Consider the following 20,837-nt stretch of genomic DNA (forward strand, 5'->3'; position numbering starts at 1 on the left):
CTTTGTCTTCAGTACCTGTCACAGCATTGTATGTTTAGGAGGTGCTCAATGAGCATTTGTCGGTAGGATGGATGGAACATGCATTTGTGTTGTCAGATACCATGCTAAGCACTTGACATACATTATCTTCTTAATTCCTGCCACTATTTTATGCATTAGAAAACAGATTTGGAGAGGTTTTTATTTTACTAAAAGTCAAAAAGTCTGTGTGGCACAGTGGCAGAACTGGGGTTGAACTCTTGATTCTTTTCATTTCAGTGGACTGTTATGAGCACAGGCTTACGAGTCTGACTGACCTGGATTCTGATTACAGCTCGACCACTCCTGAGCTGAGTGATGTTTAAAAGTTTATTTATTTAAGCCTGTATACTTTAATGTCTTCATAGAGCTACTGGGAAGTTGAGATAAGGCCTATGTGGTACTAAATAGTGTCCAGTGCATAATAAGCCCTCAAATATTAGCAATTATTCATGTTAGTATGCCACGCTATGCATAGCAAAGGCACAGTTTTAGGAGTAGCATCCTGCAGTGGGTACCGTGGTTATTGAAATCAGAGGGGAGGGGTGAGTAAGTGGTAGGCTCACCTTCACTCCCTGAGTTGGTGATAGAAGATAGGTGTGGATTAGAAGACCCAAGTCAGGAGCTGGATCTCTTAACAAGTACTGCAGAATTAGCAGGAGACTAGTAGATGATAGACGGTGAGAAAGGGTAGAAGGTATTGTAGGTGACCCTTTGAGGTCATCCTTCAAGAAGGGGTGGATTCTGCATGACTTTGGGAATGAAGCCTCTGGAGAAAGTGATAGGGACATTTTCGGTACCACCCTGGTGCTTGGTACATTAGGAGCAGAACTATAGAGAGAACTTCAAGAGGAACTAGATTTCGGACAGTAAAATCTTTGGACAGCATGCATTCATTCAGCAGGTAGCCTTGAGGGACTTACTACAGGCCAGGCACTGTCCTGGACACTTGTGATATAGTAGTAAATGGGACAAGGCTCTCTATCATCTTGGAGCTTGCATTAAAAAAAAATTTTTTTTTAATGTTTATTCATTTTTGAGAGAGAGACAGACAGTGTGAGTGGGGAGGGGCAGAGAGTGAGGGAGACATAGAATCTGAAGCAGGCTCCAGGCTCTGAGCTATCAGCACAGAGCCTGATGCAGGGCTCGATCCCACGGACCGGACCACGAGATCATGACCTGAGCCGAACTCAGACACGTAATGGACTGAACTACCCAGGCACCCTGCTTACGTTTATTTTTAGATAGTATTTGTAGAATGTAGAGGCCAAGTAGTTACATGAAGCCCTTGATAGTTTCAGAGTATTAATCCAAAACAGTTTCTGTTCATTTCAAAGTTTTGCAAAAGTTCTCTGGGTGGAGCAATTTGTGTTTTTCTGATGTTTTCAGATCTGTCTCTAAATCAGACCTTTTTAGGGGAATCTTATAAGGTCTTCCTTCAAAAAATTTGTATTCATGTTTTTGAGGGTTTTGGATATATAGGCAATAATAAAACCTTACTGAGGCCACAGCCCTTCAATTATGTGTCTCCTCTGGCTACCTGAGAATAATAATGACTCTGCCTGCTTAGACATTGGGTATTGTGGCTCTAAGCCTGAACAATAGATCATTGAAGTACCAAAACAAAACAAAACAAAACCATGAATCAGGTCATTGGAAATTGGAGTTGATGGAGAACATGTAAATCAGAAAGTCCCTGGAAACTAGAAGCAGACACCCTTGGGGAGGAGGTTAATGTGAATGGAGGCAAACAATGTCTTCCGCCTGCTTACGTCAGAATGACTTTTCAGAAATTCTTCCAACAAAGAGCTAGCTTTTTTCATCTGTGTTAAGATGCCATGGTATTTCGTTGTCCAGAAAGCAAAAGACAGGGAGAAGTTGGTGGAATATTATTAAATATATTTAAACCTGTGACAGTGTGTTACTTAGCTTCCAATTACTAGTAGACTTGAGAGGCCAGGAAGGTTGCCAGCTCATTCATCTGATCATTACTTATCTTGACCAAAGGCCCAGGAGAATATATACCGAAATAATAAAGCTTTCATTAGCACTTAATGCTTTTCCTTAAAGCCTTTATTTTAATACTATGAAACCGGATTTCAGAGAATGTCATAATTAAGATTTTCATGAAAAGAAGCATTTAATACTATTTAAATATGTAATGACTCCCAGCGCTATCTGAATTAATTCACATCATAAACCCACTAAAGTGGGCTTTAATGTCTACTATGGCCACGCTACCTTTACTTAACCTTAATATATAACACTATCAAGACCAATTTATGAGCCACACAAAAATAATCATTGCTTTATTATAATCACACCTTATTAACCTGAAATGTTAATCTGGTTAGTCATCTACCATATTATTAATCAGCCTGGGCTCTGAATGACTGGCAGCTTTTTTCAAAAATTGAAATTTTCCTGGAAAGAGTATTTGCCAACTTAATGATATTTTAAGGCATGTGCCAGAGACTATGAGAGCAACCCAGAAGAGGAGTACCAGAGAGGTTTTAAGCATGGAAACATTTCTGGAATAACTGTTCATTCTTTTTTTTAATCTGATTTTTTTTTCATTTTTTAAAGTTAATTTATTTTGACAGAGAGAGAGAGAGAATCCCAAATAGGCTCTGCACCATCAGTACAGAGCCTGATGCGGGGCTCGAATCTGCAAACTGTGAGATCGTGACCTGAGCCAAAATCGAGTCAGATGCTTAACCGACTGAAGCCACCCAGATGCTCCATAACTGTTTAGTCTTTCAAAGTGACTACTTTGAAGGGAAAAGTGCTTAAATGGATAGGTTTTGATATATTCACTTTTAAGATTGGTCAGATGACTTTATAGTCTACAAGTCATAATATAATTTTGACTGGATCAGCTCATTTGTGATATCAGGTATGGAATTTATGTCTTGATAGAAAAAGAGTTCTATCATGAAGGAAAATGACTTGGACCACTTTTGTGGCCTGTGAACAGCTGTTCTCATGAATCATCTGAGGGAACCTGCTTTTTCTGAGATCCTTTACGGATTGGTTTTGCACTCCCATTCACGTAAGAGAAAAAAAAAGAAGTCTCAGTTACTGAGTTTAAACTCTGTGTCAGAATTTGCCTGAATAACATCTTACTTAAGCATCATCATAACCCTGAAAGGTATGTATTATCTCCATTTTACTGATGAGGAAGCTGGGTTTCAGAGAGGGTAAGGTGGTTGCCAAGGTGACACCAAACCTACCCTGGTTGGAAGCTTAGATTTTTAAAAAAATCTTTCAATATGTTTCTCTATTTGAGTACTCTCTCTATTTTTTTAGAAGCTTAAATTTTAATTCATATCTGACTCCAAAGACTTGATCAGCTCCTCACATATCACCACCTAGCCTTCCAAGTCAGCCAGATCCTAGTTAGTGCACAGATATTTATAGTTCTTGACACTATGGAGGCGTCTGATTTACCCTCCGAGACATCCTTCACACCCACCTTTCAGGTATCTGTCTCAGAAAAGTCTATGAGCACTCCCTGCACTGAACAGATTTACAAGGGGGGAAAGATTAGGACCCCCACTGAAGTATTGATTTCTGAGGAATAGGGGCTCCCCTTCAAGAGGAATAGGGGCTCCCCTTCAAGCTCTGCCTTTCTTACATACCCTCAAATCTTAGCCAGGCAGGAATAATGCTGTGATGGGCAGGTAATAGACTCCCACCCTTGCCCCCCAGCAAATATCTGTGTCCTAATCCCTGGAAACTATCGATGTGTTACCTGGCAGGGAAGAATTAAAGCTGCAGTGGGGCGCCTGGGTGGCTTAGTCGGTTAAGCGTCCGACTTTCGCTCAGGTCATGATCTCGCGGTTCGTGGGTTCGAGCCCCGCGTCGGGCTCTGTGCTGACTGCCAGCTCAGAGCCTGGAGCCTGTTTCAGTCTGTGACTCCCTCTCTCTCTGACCCTCCCCTGCTCACGCTGTCTCTCCCTCTCTCTCCTAGAAATAAATAAAAAAAACATTAAAAAAAAAAAAAAAAGAATTAAAGCTGCAGAAAGAATCAGGTTGTTAACCAGCTGACAGTAAGGTAAGGAGAGAGTACATTAAATATGGAAGAGGGTAACAGAGTGATGCAATCTGAGAAAGATTGGCCCTTGCTGACATTGAAAATAGAAGGGGCCACAAGCCAAGGAATGTGGGCAGCCTCTAAAAGCTAGAAAAGGTGACATTCTCGCCCAGGGCCTCTAGAAAGGAACACAGGCTTCCTGACATTGAGGCCACCTCAGACTTCTGACCTGCAATTATAAGATAACCTGTGTTGTTTTTAGCCACTGGGTTTGTGGTAATTTATTATAGCTGTAGTAGGAAACTAATACAAAGGCCAACCTCACTTGCTTTAGGCCTGCCTGCCTTAACATCAGCACAAGAGCTTGTGGGTGGAGAGGAGCCAACATCAACCCAAGTGTCTGTAGGCGGTCTGGCCAGGATAGCACTGGTGAGGAGGTGGAGCAGAAGGGAGGTCTGGAAGGAAGTGCAGCTCTGGCCCCAGGTATGGCCGGGATCCATGGACTGAGTCCCAGCCTCCAAACTGTGGTGTGAGGCCACACGCTTCAACAAGGTGAAGTGACCAGCTGAAAGACCACTTCACCTTTTTGAAGTATGTGGCCTCATTTGTAACATATGGGCAGTTAAACCTGCCCCGCCTGCAGGGTGTGGTGAGGACAAAACGAGTGGGTACGAGAGAACGTAGGCATTACTGCTGTACGCGTTTTCAGTTCTGGGGAGTGAATGATAAAGTTGTACCTCAGTACTGTGGAAGAAGTCTGATCCACCACTAGTATTTTTTTCAATAAGCGTGTCGCTTTTCAACATTTACTTCTAAATTTGCAGTTAACAAGAAAATCCAAGGAAACAGAATGACTCATTGACTCAAAGGTCAATTGATGTTTAACTGTATTTCATGGAATCCTACCATGTTAACAGCCAAAGAGGACCTTAATGATAATCTCATTGATCTTTCAAAGAAACAGATTCAGGTTCTGGAAAAGTAAGAAACCTTTAGAAATGCAGTAGTTCCCTGATGAGTGGCAGCAAAATAAAAGCCCAGTCTTTATGAATCCCTTCCAAGATGTTAAGACATGGAAGGTCATTTAAAATCGAAACGCAGCTCAAACCAAGCCAAGCCCTTCCCTTCTCCAGCTCCCAGGATGTGTAAAGGGCCCCAGCTGTTTCAGCCCTGGTTGTTAGTACTCTGCTTTGCCTGCCCCTCCTCCCTGCCAGAGATTAACTTAAGGAAGTGACTGAGCACTCTACATCATGGCAGGGGTTCAGGGCATTCCGCACCCCCATTCCAGCCACCCACCTCACCCCTGTGTGCACCGCACTCAAAGGCAGCACCTGGGTGGCGCTCTTAGTAAGCTCAGTCACGTAAGTCAGAGAAGCCCTGCTTCTGAGTATAGGCAAGGTGTGTCGCGATTACCCATTGCAATAACTCTGTGAGCCGACTGTGTCACAGTCATAACCCTCCTGTACTGTCACCCGTCAGCAATGACAACTGCCTTTGAGCTGTCACAGGCAGAGAGGCCACTGAAGGCTTACAAGTCCTGACAGCCCTCCTGCTTTGCCGGACGAGCCAGCAGAAGTCCCCAAGGCCAAAGAGGCACAGTTATCTATAGAGGTTGGAGTCAGGTGAACCATCATAGCCACCATCTCCTGGGTGTGGACAAGCCACTCTGGGGCTTTTTTTTCTCCTCTGTCAGATGATAGCATTAGACTGGAAAAGGGCTACATTTTAAAAGTGGGGATTACATCAGTTCTTGTGTTGGAGGTTTTGTTTATTTTAACTAAGGAAGTGGAATGCTGAAGGTCAGGAGTTCTCATTTGAGAGATGTAAATCATTTTATTTTTGATTATAAAAGTAATTCATGCTTGGTATAAAAAACAGTACAACAATGCAGAAATATATAAAAGAGAAAGTAAATTCTCTCCCTTTTACTCCCACAACCAGCACTAAGTTAGCAGGCTCCTGATATTGTTCCCTCTGTCCCCTGAACAGAGGCTACTGCTGCTGCCATTAGTCATCTTTTCCTGAAGGAGCAGATAAAATTCTAAAACTCAGTCTTCGCTGGCATTAATGGTTCTAACAGTTGGCAGAATAGAGGAGTAACATTAATAGAAGTTCCTTTTTCCTTCTAAAAAATTCAAATTCACATCATATAGCCCAACTTTTAAATTCACGTGAAGAAGTTAAATTTCAGTACTTAATAGAAATAACATACTATTATTAGAATGATGAAAGACAAAAGAATAAAATACATTAAAAGATTTATGGCAGTTTTACTAAGATGACAAGACTTTGGGGGATTGTTTTTTTAAATTTTTTAAATGTTTATTTTTGAAGAAGAGAGACAGAGAGAGAGAGAGAGAGAGAGAGAGAGAGAGAGACAGAGCATGAGCTGGGAAGGGGCAGAGAGAGAGGGAGACACAGAATCCAAAGCAGGCTCCAGGCTCTGAGCGGTCAGCACAGAGCCTGTTGCAGGGCTTGAACCCACAGACTGAGATCATGTCCTGAGCTGAAGTTGGGACGCTTAACTGACTGAGCCACTCAGGTGCCCCGGGGGATTGTTGCTTTCTGATTTCTTCCTAGATTGGTGCACTGTGTTTGTATTACTTGTGTAATGAAAAAAAGTGTTTTAAGAAAAACATTCCTGATAATGACAGACTAGTACAATTGATTGGATTCAAACCAAACAGCCCAATAATGGACACTTACATATAAAATGCCACGAGTCCAGGGAAGTAAAGAATCATCTCTAAATTAGGAATCAAGGAAAGCTTCATGCAGGCAGTCAGATTTGAGCATGGTCTTTGAAATGGGTGGGATTTTTTATACTCAGAGATTAAAGGGGTATTTTAAGTGGAGGGAAAGCCATAAGACCAGGGCATGTCCAGGAACAGAGTCCAGTTTGGCTGGAGCATACAGTACATATAGCGGAAGGGACAGATAAGACTAGCACCAGCGTGGGGGCACTTGAATGTCAGGCCACAGAGTTGAAGCTTAGAGATGGGTGATGGGGTGGGGGTGGGGGGGTTTGAGCAGGAATTTTATATAATCAGTGTTGGCTTAGAACAGTTCTTTGGCCAAGCTGAGTGTTATGAAGGGGACAGCTTGGGAAGACAAGGATGGGAAGCTGAACCCCAGATGAATGGTAAACGAGGCCTGAATTTTGGCAGATGGCATCAGGGGAAGGCAGGTGTGACACTTTATAGAAATAGACTCATTAGATTAGGGGCCCAGGATTAAGTGAGATAAATTCATTATCTTTTTTTCTTTTAGAGAGAGTGAGTGTGTGAGTGGGGGAGAGGGGCAGGGAGGTGGAGAGAGACTCCTAAGCAGGCTCCATGCTCAGCAGAGAGCCCAACACAGATCCCACAACCCTGGGTTCATGACCTGAGCCCAAATCAAGAGTCGGATGCTCAACCCACTGTGCCACCCAGGTGTCCCTCAGTGAGATGAATTCAAATCCCACTCTTCCTCACCGTTACTTAGTTCCCTGAGCTTGTCTTTTCCTCTGCCAAATGGGCATGAGAATAATGATGTCATGGGGTTGCTTCCCATGCACTTATTCCTGTAAAGCATTTGGCACAGCTCTGGCATATGGTGAATGCTCAGCACATGGTAATGTCACTGACAGTATTACCTGGAATTAGAGTTAGGGAGGAAGCTGGTGTCGGCTCAGTGACTAGCAAGGGAGATAGTACAGCAGCCAGGAAGGTAGAGACTGGATTTGGATCTCAGTGCTACTAACCAGCATGATCTTGTACAAGCTACTTAACCCCTCTCTATCTCCGTTTCCTTGGCTGTAAATGGGCACGGTATTAATACTTCCTCAAGGAGCTGTTATGAGAATAAAGTCAAATGATACATGTACAGTGTGCAGTATATGCCTAACACAGTTTCAGAGCCCCATAAATATTATTGGGTGAGGGGTGGGCGTGTGGAACTGAATAGATTTGCCCTTTCCATCTGCAGTGGCAGGCTATACAAGGATGGGTGAAGACACGCAGCAGGGACTGGACACGTAGGACAGAACTTGGGAAGAAAATGGGAGGCTGGAGGTAGTCAGGAGTCACTGGCACAGAGACACATAAGCCAAGAATGAGCACATAAATCGGCTTAAGGAAACAATCAGACAAACCCAGAATAAAGGACCTTATATTAAGACAGAGGGCTGGGACTCTCAAAAAGTGTCATGGAAAAAAATAAATGAGCTATTCTAGACCAAAAGAGACTAAAGTTATAATCAAAAAGTAATGTATGAACCTTGATTGGACCCTGTTTTTTAGGAAAGATACAATTTGAGATAATGGGGATATTTTAGAGGCTATTAGGATAAATAGGCCAAAATACTTCAGGATGAAATGCCATATATGTTTGGGTAGAGGGCAGAAAAAATAAGGCAAAATGTTAATAAGTGTTCAGTCTAGGTGGAGGGTATATGCGGGTGTTCATTGTACTAGCAAGATGAAGGCTGAAAATAAATCATATTCAGCTTAAGGGTCCAGCGTAGAATGGGAAGCTGACCTCTAGTAAAGGGCTGAACTATGGGGAGGAAGTACAGGCAGCAAGGATAACTGGGCCCCTCTTGGACAGTTAAGCTGGGGGCAGCCAAGCTGGGCGAGTCTTTTATCTTTTTAGTCCAAGGGGAGCCTGGGTGCTGCTGAGGAGCAAGAGTAGTCTGGGGAAGGGAGGGGATGAGTCAAGGGAAAGGAGAAACCGTAATGGAGCAAAGGTCCAGTAAAGGTGGAAGAGCATTCGAATGGATGAAAACAGGAAGAGGTGGAGGTGACCACAGAAGGGAGAGACGTCTTCTCCTGTGGCCAGAAGTGAGGGCTGTCATGTGGGGAACCAAGCTCCCCTCCTAACAAGGGAGGGGGGTCATGTTTTGCTAGTAAGAAGTGTGAGGCAGAAACTCACCACAGCTGCCACTGGGTCTGAAACGGAAAGGAAACAGCTGGGGTGAGGCAGGGAGCGCTTGGTGCTGTCTTCAAGCTGGGGAGTAAACAGGGGTTCTCCCAGACTGCTCTGATGAGGCACTTAGGATGACAGGGTAAAAGAGCAGTTGTGGAAGCTAAATGACCCCCTTTTCAGAACTTCGTGGCGGAAAGCCAACTCGCCAAAGATTTATTGGTTAGGAAATGAATAAAACTCTTCTGGGATAAAACGCCCGATCCTCATTTCCATGCCCCCTCCACCCTGGGGTGCCCTGGCGGGTGTACAGCCACGTGGTGTGATAGTCTTTGGTACATAGGGAAATTAAAGGACTCCGGACAATGTGGGATGGAGCCGTCCTTCCAAAAGCAGTCGGAGGAAAACCACCTCCTGCACCGAAGCCCGACAGCAAAGGAGGCCAGGCCTGGAGCTTGTGCTCCCAGGCACCCTGCCGCGGGGCGGGGAGGACACAGCGCATTAAGTGATTTTTGGTTCTGCTCTGGTTGCCTAAGTGCTTCTCGAGGGTCCACATTTGGAGATCTTGGCGCGCCTGCGACTCAGCTCCCGGATGAGGCTGATCCGCGCACCACCCCTGGAGTAGCGCTGGCACGGGCGGGGTTGGGCGTGAAAGCGGCCCACACCTACAGGACCTTGGTAATTATGTAGCCGTCCCTCTCCCCCAAGGGCTCTTGCTTGAGCGGAGTCTGCACCGGGGTAGAGGCCAGGGCGCCTTCGCGGCGGCTAACTTCCCGCAGCCGCTCCTGCAGCGCCTCCCTCTGGGCCTGCAGCTCCCGCCGCGCCCGGGCCGCCGCGCGCTCCTCCTCCTGCAGGGCCCTGCGCCTCCGCTCCAGGGCGCGCTCGCCCTGCTCCACCGCCGCCTCGCGCCGCGCCAGCTCGCGCTCGCGCAGGCTGCAGCGCACGGCGAGCGCGCCCATCTGCTCCAGCAGGCGCGCCCAGTCGCCGTCGGCCGCGGCGGGGAGCCCGGGAGGCGGCGGCGGCGGCGGCGGCACCGGCAGTCCCGGGGCGGCGGACGGCGAGTTGCGCGCGGAGCTCTTCTCCAGCTCCCGTCGATGCGCGCTCTTGAGGTGCCTCCACAGCGCCGGCGTGCCCGCGTGGAAGCCCGGGCCGCGGCTCACCTGCTCTCCGCACAGCCGGCAGGTGGCCCACTGGCCCGCCGCGTGGCCCGGGCGCGCGGGGGCCAGGTGAAAATACCCCCAGGCCTCGCAGTATGGCGCCCCCAGGCGGCCGGGAGGGGCGGGAGCCAGGCCGGGACACGGGCCGCCCTGCGCCGCGGCGCCGTCGGCCCCGCAGCTGTCTTCCATGGGCGTCGTCGGCTCGTCACTCCTCATTCTCTCCGCGGCGTCTGCGTTCCAGGGAGAAACCGGTAAGGCCAGCCACCAGACTACCCCCCCCCACACACACACCCCACACACCCCCCTCCCACCCCCCGTGTGACCAGCCACTGCCGAGGAGGAAACCTGGCTCCCTTTTCGTTCCAGATGAAAACCCTGCGGTCCGGTCCGTTCAGGTAGCACCCGGGGTTCTTTTTCAGTGTTAACTGTTTATTCCTCAGAAAATGTTCAACGTGTCCCGCCCTGCTTCCCTTAACTAGGAACGCTCTTCGGAATCACGTGGGTCTGCAGCCAGCAGGTATTTACACTAAAAACTGGGAAGCCAGGCTTCTTCAGTGGGAAAAACCAGCTAAATAAGTGCTGTTGTCTGTATGAGTTTTAACTAGTCTCCTTTGGTCTCTGTTTTTTATAAAAATATTTTTATTTATTTTTGAGAGACAGAGCGTGAATGGGGAGGGGCAGAGAGAGACACAGAATCTGAAGCAGGCTCCAGGCTCTGAGCCGTCAGCACAGAGTCCCACATGGGGCTCGAACTCACAAACCATGAGATCATGACCTGAGCCGAAGTCACAGGCTTAACTGACTGAGCCACCCAGGTGCCCCCCTTTCTCTCTTTTAAAAAGTTACTGTCTTTTCAGAATAAGAGCAAGGCTTCCTTTCGTTTACTTCTCTTAGTGTTAGGGAACAAACTGTAGAAATTAGCTGAAAAGAAGGCTTTGGAAATGAAAAGTGTGTTTCTTAAACTTTAGGGGTGAAAGTGCCAGTTGGACAGCCTTTTAAAAACCTCTAAATGAGGGCACTTTTATCAAAATAAGCCTTTGTTCTGTGGATTTAAAAACAATATGCTTATGAGGAAAATGGCAGCACTAAAAACCACTAAAACTTTAGTTTTAAAAATATATGTCTTTAGGAAAACAAAGATACAAAGCAATTTGCTAAATTGTTACCTTTAAATTAGATATTAGGCCATGTCCTGTGGGCCTTGGGGGGTCCCTGTCATTGCCTCATGGTAAGTTCTCAGTGAGACACACTGCAGCATGAATCCTGAGTTCTGAAGAGCCATCAGCAGTGCTAGGAGTAAATTCAGAGGACAGGCAGTGAGTAAAAAGAAATTCATCAAACTGCCCCCTAAACACAGATACCAGAAATGCTGGCTAGCACCGTGTTGGAGTGTTCATTTTCTTCTGACCCTGTGACAGGTGCTCCAGTTACAGAACAGAATTTGTTTTCTTTATTGCTCTTCTCAATGCCGTGTTCCCCTCTGTATATTTAAAAGATGGAAAGCTTGATCAATACTTGTAATGAAGGAAGAAAATAAAGAAAAGTAATAACTTCTTGCTCTGTCCAACAAATATGTTGTTAAAAGGATCCAGACACATGGGGTGCCTGGGTGGCTTAGTCGGTTAAGCGTCTGACTTTCGCTTAGGTCATGATCTCGCGGTTCGTGGGTTCGAGCCCCGCGTCGGGCTCTGTGCTGACTGCCAGCTCAAAGCCTGGAGCCTGTTTCAGACTGTGACTCCCTCTCTCTCTGACCCTCCCCTGCTCAAGCTGTCTCTCTCTCTCTCCTAAAATTAAATAAAACATTAAAAAAAAAAAAGGATCCAGACACAACCCAGTGACTGTCACTGCAAAGTCTTTTCTGTTAAAAACAGTTTATCACAGGGGCGCCTGGGTGGCTTAGTCGGTTAAGCGTCCGACTTTCCCTTAGGTCATGATCTCCCAGTTCATGGGTTCGAGCCCCGCGTCGGGCTCTGTGCTGACTGTCAGCTCAGAGCCTGGAGCCTGCTTCAGTTTCTGTGTCTCCCTCTCTCTCTAACCCTTCCCTGCTCATGCTGTCTCTCTCTCTCCTAGAAATAAATAAAACATTAAAAAAAAAAAAACAGTTTATCACAGCAATAACCTATCAAACAAGGCAGGGGGGTAGAAAAGGTGAAGTCGGTTTTTCAGGAAGTGACTTCACAAAGGACCAAATGTGTGATTCTAAACAAATTTGTTTTGAAAACTTAAAAATAATAAGAGAACATGTGGAAGACTTGGAGCTGGTCTGAGAACTTATTTCAGGGGGAATATCAAGGTCAAGATGCACTGTGAGACAGCCAGTGGCTACTCATACTGTCAGGGTTTGAACCAGCAGCAGTGGAGATGACACAGTTCCAGGATATCTCTGGTTAAACTTAACTGGGAATGAGGGAAGGCATAGTTGGGAACAGGAAAAATAAGTTGCTGTAATAGCAGTAGTGCTCCGTGTAAGCTTCTATTTCAATTGCTAAGATTCGTTACAGATCTATTACAGTTTTCTAAGCCTCATTTTTTCCCCACCAAGCTAGTCTAATCAGGCTCAGGCACAACCTTTAATATATCGCTTGTATTTTTAAAAAAGAACGAATTTACCAGAATCATCAAGACAAGTACCAGGCCTCTTCTAACAATAGACATAGCTATTTACATACCTTCTGATACAACAGGCATTGATTTGAATATGGTTACTCATGAAGGCCAATTACTATAAAAAGTCTTTAAAAATTAAAGGCAAGACTTCTTCCAAGAGATTTACTAAATCCCTGAGGTTCACAAAAGGGGAGTAATAGGATGAGGAGGGGAGGGACAGACCACCTTCGAGAATAATTTTCGTTATGCTTAGTGAACATTATGGTTATGTAACACTATGGTTAGTAAACAGACCAGATTTTAGTATTAGAAATTGTTTTTGTGACCCAAATTTACCTAAAAAATTTTTTTTTTAAAAATTCCATTTCCTCTACATTGGAATCTGTTCTTTTCAGAGTTCCTTTTTTTTTTTTTATTACTAGACATACACAAAAGTGGAGAGGATAGTATTATGAATCCTTGTCTTTTTAATAAATTAAAAAAGATTTAAAGGTATTGTAGAATATCAAGACTATCGTTTTGAATTCTGATATGCTTTCTTGAGCTGGGGGCTGAAAACTATACATAAGCTGTAGACTGTCTTACCTGTGCCAGAGTCTGAGACTGATCATTACTGATGTGACCCTAAAAGTGCCAGAGGTGACCAGTTAGTCATGCTTTACCTCCCTACAAGATGCCTCTGAGTTTCTTCAAAATCTGGGGTGCCCAGAGGAGTGCCACCTACATGAATGCCATCTGTTATAAGAGTGAAGGTGGAAACAAGAGTGAGAAGCACTGATTCTGATGTCTTAATCCTTTAGACTTAGCGGATTGCCTCATCTGAGCCAGGGACAAGCAGCACCATAAATGTCGGCCAGCACAGCGCTGCCCCTCCAAGGGCAGCAGAGGGACATCCTCTGCCTTGGCAGGCCTTCGCTCTCGGAGGTCTTAACCGGTGGAAGGCAGCACAGTACTGAACTGCCTCACCTTCTCAGTCCTCCGCATACAGCTACATTCTGCCTCAATACAGTCTTCTGTTCAGACTAAGTATCTAAACAGTGACTAGCGGTCTGTGGCCACAAGTCATAACAGCCTTCCTGGTTCTGCTAAACAACCCCTCAGCTTGTTTCACCTTTCCCTGCAGTGCAGAGGGAGGGAAGCCTCCTAGCCAACCATCTTGGCTTGGAAGAGAAGCCTTAGTATCTTCAGTTACAACCCTAATACACAAAGAGCTCTTACATACTGTCAAGAAAAAGACATATAACCTAAGAGAAAAATGGGCAAGAAATATGAGTAGGCAAATGACCTAAGAAGAGAATCAGATGGCCAAGAAATTTGTGAAAAGATGCACGTCACTTCTATTCAGAGAAGTGCTGTTAAAGTCACAATAAGGTCTCATTTTACATCCATCGCACTAACAGAAATGAAGAGGTCTGTCGGTTAAAGCTAGAAGGGAGGCCAAGAAAAGAGTACATTTATGCATTACTAGTGGAGATGTGAAGGCTTTTAGGAAAGCAGTCTGGCAATTTCTATTAGTTAAAAATAGACGTAATCAGGGATCCCACTCCTGGAAATCTGTTCTGTAGAACTGAAAGTACTAATATGTAAAGTAATGTATTCGGATATTACAGTATTATTTGGAATGGCAAAAAATTGGAAACATGGAACGCCTGCCGGCTGGAGAATGCAGAGTAAACAATGGGTGTTCACACCAGGGAATACTGTGCAGCCATTCAAAGGATGGAATGGAATTCTGCTAGAAGACCTAAAGCGATTTCTGTTGGAACTCTTCAGGGAGAAAAGCTAGATGAAGAAAAGTATATATAAAGGATATCATTATTATTAAATAATATATAGATCTGTGTCAGGTATATAAAGATTTTATGTATATCTGAAGAAAAATAAGGAAGGAGATACACTGTTGGTTAAGGGACGGTTGAGGGTGTGGCAGCTAGTGTGAAAGGAGAAAGGGAAGCAGTCAACACAAAAGAGAAATAAGGGACTAGGAAAGCATGTGCATCTGTGGACACATTTAGGTAGATTATGTATACCACAGCATCTACACATATGTGGGGAGCAAGATGGAGTCACTCATGTGAGGCAAGGATGTAATGAATCAGGAAAGCAGACAAGGGTGAAGAGCTGAGAACAGATACTGCTAGAACTGTTAACAGCCTGGGGGTACCCAGAACTGATAACCAGCAAAGCCAAGAGAGCCTGGAAGAACTGAGAATTGATAATCATTAGACCCAGAAGAAGTCTGAAAGGGCTAGACTGATCAAACTCCTTTAAAATGGGAAGATTTTCATAGCAAACCCCCGGATTCTCTAGACGCTGACCCTTCCATGTCTCACTGCATCAGGCAACTGCCACCGAAGGCTCTGCCTGTTTCATCTCCGAAAGTGACAGAGATCCTTCACTGCTTGAACACAGTAAGCAGGAAGCTCAGAGTGGATCCACACTGGTCAAGGCCTCATCGCAACTGTGTGCTCATGTACGGACTTTGCTTTCATTCATTAACTTACCCCTTACTGTATCTTTTTTGTTTTGTGTGTCATGTACGACACCAAGTTAAATGCGTGTTGGAATGTCTTTGAATTTGGAATTCTGAATCTGCTTTACAATTATGTTAACCTTGCTTTATGATTAAATAAATAAAGCTAGCATTGTGGGAAGATACGACTTGTGTACATGCCTTCATAGAGTGCTCGTGACAGCATAAATACAAAATAATTTAATGAAACAGTCCTCAGGTATGTGAGCTCAGGCTGGGCTAAGCAACCTTGACTATGGAGACTGGAGGGGACAGTCATATGGGGCATAGTGTGCTGCCATCTGGCCATGGAGGGAACCCAGTGTGGAGAGTTGCCCAGTGTCAGGTGGTTTGCTGTACCCTGCCTGCGCAGAAGGAGAGTCTGTGTCCACAGGAGATGGAGGTGCCATGGAGAGCTGCCCACCTCACTCATCTCCCTGGTACAGGCAAGCACTGCAGGGACGCTGCATTCAATGTAATTAACCTGTCTTGACTTTTCTTAGACCCAGCTCACCACGTCCCAATCTCCCCATCTGTCAAGGGAAATGATAAGATGATCTGCCTCTAAACTGGTGGTTGAAATCAAATAATGCAAACGATCTCACTATTGGACTCTCCACTGCTATCTCATAAATTCAAGGCATGAACAAAAAGAAGCTACCAGCATTTACTGCTCAAACATGCCCAAATTAAGATCTTAGTAGCTAAAGGCGGTATTATTTCTCTCTGACGTTCTATTATTCAGTACAATAGGTAGTTTAAGTTGGAAGAATTCTCGTGAGGATTTCTCAATATAAAAAACAGAATCAGAGATCCACCTTCTCTCCCCAACGAAATTTATTTTCATATCCTAAATTGACCTGCATGCAAATTAGGTTGCTAACCTCTCAGGGAGAAAATAATAGGGGGAAAAACATGAGGAGGTCTGGTTACCTGGAGTCCTTTGATATGCATTTCTTCCTTACCAAGTACCCAACAAAACACACACACCTATTAACTATATGGTTAGCTACTATGAAGAAACTGAAAAATAAGAACTCCCTTAATTTTTCCTTAGCTTTTTTTTTAAAGACGGAGCTGGTCTTTTTGTTTTGTTTTTGTGTTTATTTTTGAGAGAGAGAGAGAGAGAGAATCCGAAGCAAGCTCCTTGCTGTTGGCACAAAGCCTAACGTGTGGCCTGAACCGAGAAACCATGAGATCATGACCTGAGCCAAAGTAGGGCGCTCAACAGACTGAGTCACCCAGGCACCCCTTTCCTTTAACAGTTTTTAAATTATAAGAAAGGTGCCAGTGAATGTGATTTTGCTTACACCCATTCACTCCATCCACTCTCATTCAAGTTGCTCATTGTGCACCTGCTCAGGGTCAGGCAAGGTCTTACTACCCAGGATACCAAGAACCACATAGTCTATCTCCTCCAGAAGCTCACCATCTAGTGAGGAGAGATCCTTCCAGCAGTAATTCTGATACAGGTGGTAAAGGTCATAGCAGTGTTCACTCATGAGGGTGAATTCCATCACACGGTGTCCATGCTGGGAAAAGGGTAGGCCTTTTCCACAACTGTTCATGCAGAGATTACTGCTTCAGCATCTCTTCCCTTCCCCACCTCCTTCAGGGCCCCAAAACATATGCTGACTCTCACCAAGTTCAAGTTCTTTAGTCTTATAAATAGGCTTCCAAGCTCGTATTTTTTTTTTTAATGTTTATTTTGAGAGAGAGCAAGAACATGAGTGGGGGAGGGGCAGAGAGAGGGAGACAGAATGCCAAGTAGGCTCCATGCTGTCAGCACAGAGCCTGACAATCTCACAAACCCTGAGATCATGATTTGGGCCAAAATCAAGAGTCAGACAGTTAACCGGCTAAGCCACCCAGGTGACCCCCAGCTCATATTTTAAAATAAAATGTCTTTTTTTTTTAAAGTAGGTTCCATGCCCAACATGGGTCTTGAACTCAATACCCTGAAATCAAGAGTTGGGCGCTCTACTGACTGAGCCAGCCAGGTGCTCCTAAAAAAAATTTCTTGATGTTAAATGGAAGTAGCTAGCATGAAATTAACGGGAAAATTTTTAGTCCAGTTTCAGAGGGGAAAAAAGCTGAAAGAAAAGTAGATTTTAGTTATTTCCTGGAAGAGGGGAGAGTAGTATAGTACCCCTCTGCTCTTTCCCATCGTGAGTTTCACTTGAGTATCCGTTATCTGGAAGGGATGATAAGAAAGTTAAAGCCTGTGGAAGATAATAAATTCACATGAATTACTTCAAATTGCATTTGAAGTTTTATTTGCAGTTCTCTGAAGTTCTAGTCTTCTAATAACCTATCAGATTAAAATGAAGATTCTTAAGTATGATCTCCCTGAATATCAGTATAGAGAATAAGGGAGATGAAAACCTGGATGAGTGATTTGTGTAAATATGTGTATATACATAAAATACATGCCTGTAACATTACGAATCATCCTATACAACAAGTTAATGTTTTAATTTTATACTTACTTGAACACAGACAAAATATTAGGCAGGCTAAAGACCAAAGAACCAGGCAGTCACAAGGGAATAACAGATGAATTATGGCTGTATTTGTCCTTCCACAGCCAAGGCTAATCACTTCAGAGGGATTAATCTGGCAGGGTTACAAACAAATATGTGTAGGTTGAGCCTGGATCTTAGTAAGAAATTCACAGTAATGTGAAATCCACATAGACTTGTGTGGAAACAGTAAAAACATTTTCATTTACTTCATTCACCAGTAACTTTAATCAAAGCAGAACATAATTAAAACAAATAATTAGCCTGGACAGTTTTTCCAAATACCAAGGAAACCACAATTCATTCATCTGTTACTTGTCCATCTCTGTAGAAATACTAGTTTACTACCATGAATTAATCTGTTTATAAAAAAAAAATAGGGACAATGAGAAAAACTAGTCTGGAATCACCAGGCTGAAGACTTAGATGAAGTTAAAAAGCAAGTAAAAATGCCTCCAAACTGTAAAGTGTGGCTACTTGGCTCAAACAAGAAAGGGTGAGTGTGAAAATATTAGATAAAGGTTACACATGGACTGTAAAAAAAAAAATTTACTGGACCCACAGCTAATTATATGGAGAGTCAGAGATGTTCTCAACATGTCTTAAGCCAAACTCTTAGATACCTCTACCGTTAGCTAAAAGGCTCTGATGTATTCTCTATTAGTGCATTTTTTTAAATGAAATTTTCTACCCTAAAGTGGACCTTTATTTCAGGCCTACATTACTTTAATACATTTGTTCCTGAAAAGAAGGGTGTTGTTCCATTTTGTTTTGTAAAATGCATCCTTTGATATGAATTAGAAGAATTTAAGACTGCCCTACTTTGAAGGCCTTTGCAACATAAAGAATTTTTCATTGAGAATTACCTTGTTTTGGCTCTTGGCCATTTTACACATTATTGAATATTTTTTATTGCCCTTTGCCTCAAACTATTTTTGGCCAAAAACGGTGTACAAATAATACATTAATGCAAAGTGCATAAAACAATTACCCTAATTATGTCAATTTATTAAGCTCTTTCTACACAGCGTCTCTTAAAGACCATATCCATATAGTCTGGGCTAATTAGAAGTTCGGATGGTGGTTATTTTTTTTTCTTTCATGGAAGGAAAACTAATTTTGCTTGGTAACCTTCGAGCATTTGGCTACTGTAAGCACTTACAGCAAACTGCTCCTGTATACTTAGGGAAGACAAAATTCTTTTGTTTGAGTATCATGGAGGTGGGGGATGGGATTGTTTGAGCATTGGGCTCGCATTCCGTTTCTAGTCTCTAAAATTAGAGACACTGAGAAAGTCTCAGATAAAGATACACCACAGGGCTCCCAACCACTTGCGCTGTTAAAAGTGTGACTGCAAAAAAGGCAGTTTTACTCCAAAGGAGGGCAGACGATTTTCGATATCCCCAAATAACTTTTTTGTAGGGAAACTGTGGAGAAGGAGCAAAAATGAGGTCTTGAAAGAAACTGATCGGTGCCTTTCTTCAGAATTTGGGGCCACACGCATCTTTTATACTAGGGATAACCTGACCATAGCGAAGGAAGGGCACGTCCGGCAGCCTCTGCACAAACCAGCCGGTGATAATATCGGACAGTGGCGTTTGCCTTGCCGGTCGAAGGCTCACCTGCGGCCCCCAAAGCCTGTGCTGGTCCCCCCACCCCCACCCCCGCTCCTTTCGCCGGCCCCCCCACCCCACCCTGGCCCCTGGGCTTGCCGCGACCAGACCCAGCCTCCGGGAGCGCCACAGCATGCGTGGCGGCGCACACTCACCCCATCACCCCCAAAGCGTGGCGGGAGCGGAAGGCGGGCTGGGAGTCTGGAATCGTCGGTCCCCTCCAGGATCCTCGCAGACATTTTGTCCTGTGCAGAAACCTCCGCGCGCGTCTCCCTTAAAGACACAGCGTTCAATTCACGCGTCTGGGGGTGAACGGGGGGGATGGTAACGTGTGACCTATAGGGGAAAGGGTTGGGAATCACTCCTTCCCCATCCAGGTTCACAAGTAACAGACTTGTGGTTGCCAAGGTTTAAAAATGTTGCAATTGTTTAGTGCTTTTTAAAAATGTAATTTTTATTTTATACTTTTACATTAATCTTCCAAGACCTGGATTCCTGTCTTGAGTCTGAGTGCAGTTTGCATCCTTTCAGATTCAAGGTGTCTCATGGTTCAAGTTGTTACCAGCGAACCAGAGTCAGGACAGATAAAGGTAGGGCTTATTGGTGCTCTGAAACTTAATAACGCTAGCGCTGTCTTTTCATGGATTATGTTGAGATAACAACCCCTACCACTCAGTTATTTACAATTACAAAGATTCATTTCTCAAGCAAATTACAACTGCTGCAGGCAGCTTTGGCTCTATTCCACTAGTTTCCTTTACTCCAGGCTCCAGGATGAAAGACCAACTTTTTTGGGATACACTCACCCACCGTGTGCTGGAACCAACTTTGAGGGAAGAGAAGTCCTGGTTTGTAGTGTTTGCTATTTCCGTGTTGTAAATACTCCCACCATGGCTGATTTCAAGCTGCTTTTAACAAGTTTAACAAGAGACTTGCCTAATTTCTGGAAATGTTACAATCAGCTCTTATACACCACTTGCAAATGCTGCTCTTAAAACTTAAAACAGCTCACATTCTGGGCACCTGGATTCAGCTCACATTTTATTGGTCAAAGCAAGTCATATGACAAACCTGTTGTCAATGGGCCAGAAAGTACATTCTCAAAAGGAAACCTTGCAAGTTATATGACAATGGGCAGAGACTGTATAATCCTCTTAAAAGGAGGAAGAGGAATTCTTGGTTACAATAATATAATCCACTTTACATGCTTTGGTTCAAGTAATTTTTTTCAACCTTGTTTTCCTATAAATTAGAAATTTTTCTAAGTTTCAAAGCCCATTAATGGACTTTCTCCTTACCATTCCAAGAATGGTTTCAGAAGAAACTGGTTGGGTGTCTTAAAAGGGATAATTTTGCAATGTGAAGATTAACTGTCAGGTTATTGTTTTTCTTCTCAGAAGGACACTTAATGCTGTGGATGTCTGATTAAAAGAATAGTAACTAGTATAAATGAATCTGGTTAAGTCATCT

The 20,837-nt window shown here is 44.1% G+C and overlaps 1 protein-coding gene, 1 long non-coding RNA gene and 1 other non-coding gene across 3 annotated transcripts; 1 reads left to right on the forward strand and 2 right to left on the reverse strand.

The window, feature by feature from the left end:
* Window positions 1-7,432: 7,432 nt before the first annotated feature.
* ZBED3 (zinc finger BED-type containing 3) lies at window positions 7,433-19,609 on the reverse strand. Its single transcript, XM_039245570.1, has 3 exons — window positions 19,523-19,609; window positions 11,280-11,403; window positions 7,433-10,343 (listed from the first exon to the last, which is right to left on the reverse strand). Exon 3 carries the CDS (start codon window positions 10,327-10,329, stop codon window positions 9,622-9,624), a length of 708 nt encoding a protein of 235 aa, XP_039101501.1. The 5' UTR covers window positions 10,330-10,343; window positions 11,280-11,403; window positions 19,523-19,609; the 3' UTR covers window positions 7,433-9,621.
* Window positions 10,281-15,376, forward strand: LOC120240738. The gene is made up of 2 exons (XR_005530710.1): window positions 10,281-10,364; window positions 14,331-15,376. It is a non-coding gene; the product is annotated as an uncharacterized LOC120240738 (long non-coding RNA).
* Window positions 13,564-13,701, reverse strand: LOC120240745. The gene has a single exon (XR_005530715.1). It is a non-coding gene; the product is annotated as a small nucleolar RNA SNORA47 (small nucleolar RNA).
* Window positions 19,610-20,837: the final 1,228 nt, after the last annotated feature.

The sequence above is a fragment of the Hyaena hyaena genome, unplaced genomic scaffold, assembly GCF_003009895.1.
Source record: "Hyaena hyaena isolate Hyena2069 unplaced genomic scaffold, ASM300989v1 scaffold_260, whole genome shotgun sequence".
Classification (NCBI taxonomy): Eukaryota; Metazoa; Chordata; class Mammalia; order Carnivora; family Hyaenidae; genus Hyaena; species Hyaena hyaena.

Bases quoted from the DNA above. Each gene is read 5' to 3' on its own strand.
- ZBED3 (XM_039245570.1), bottom strand. From the start codon at position 10,329: ATGAGGAGTGACGAGCCGACGACGCCCATGGAAGACAGCTGCGGGGCC.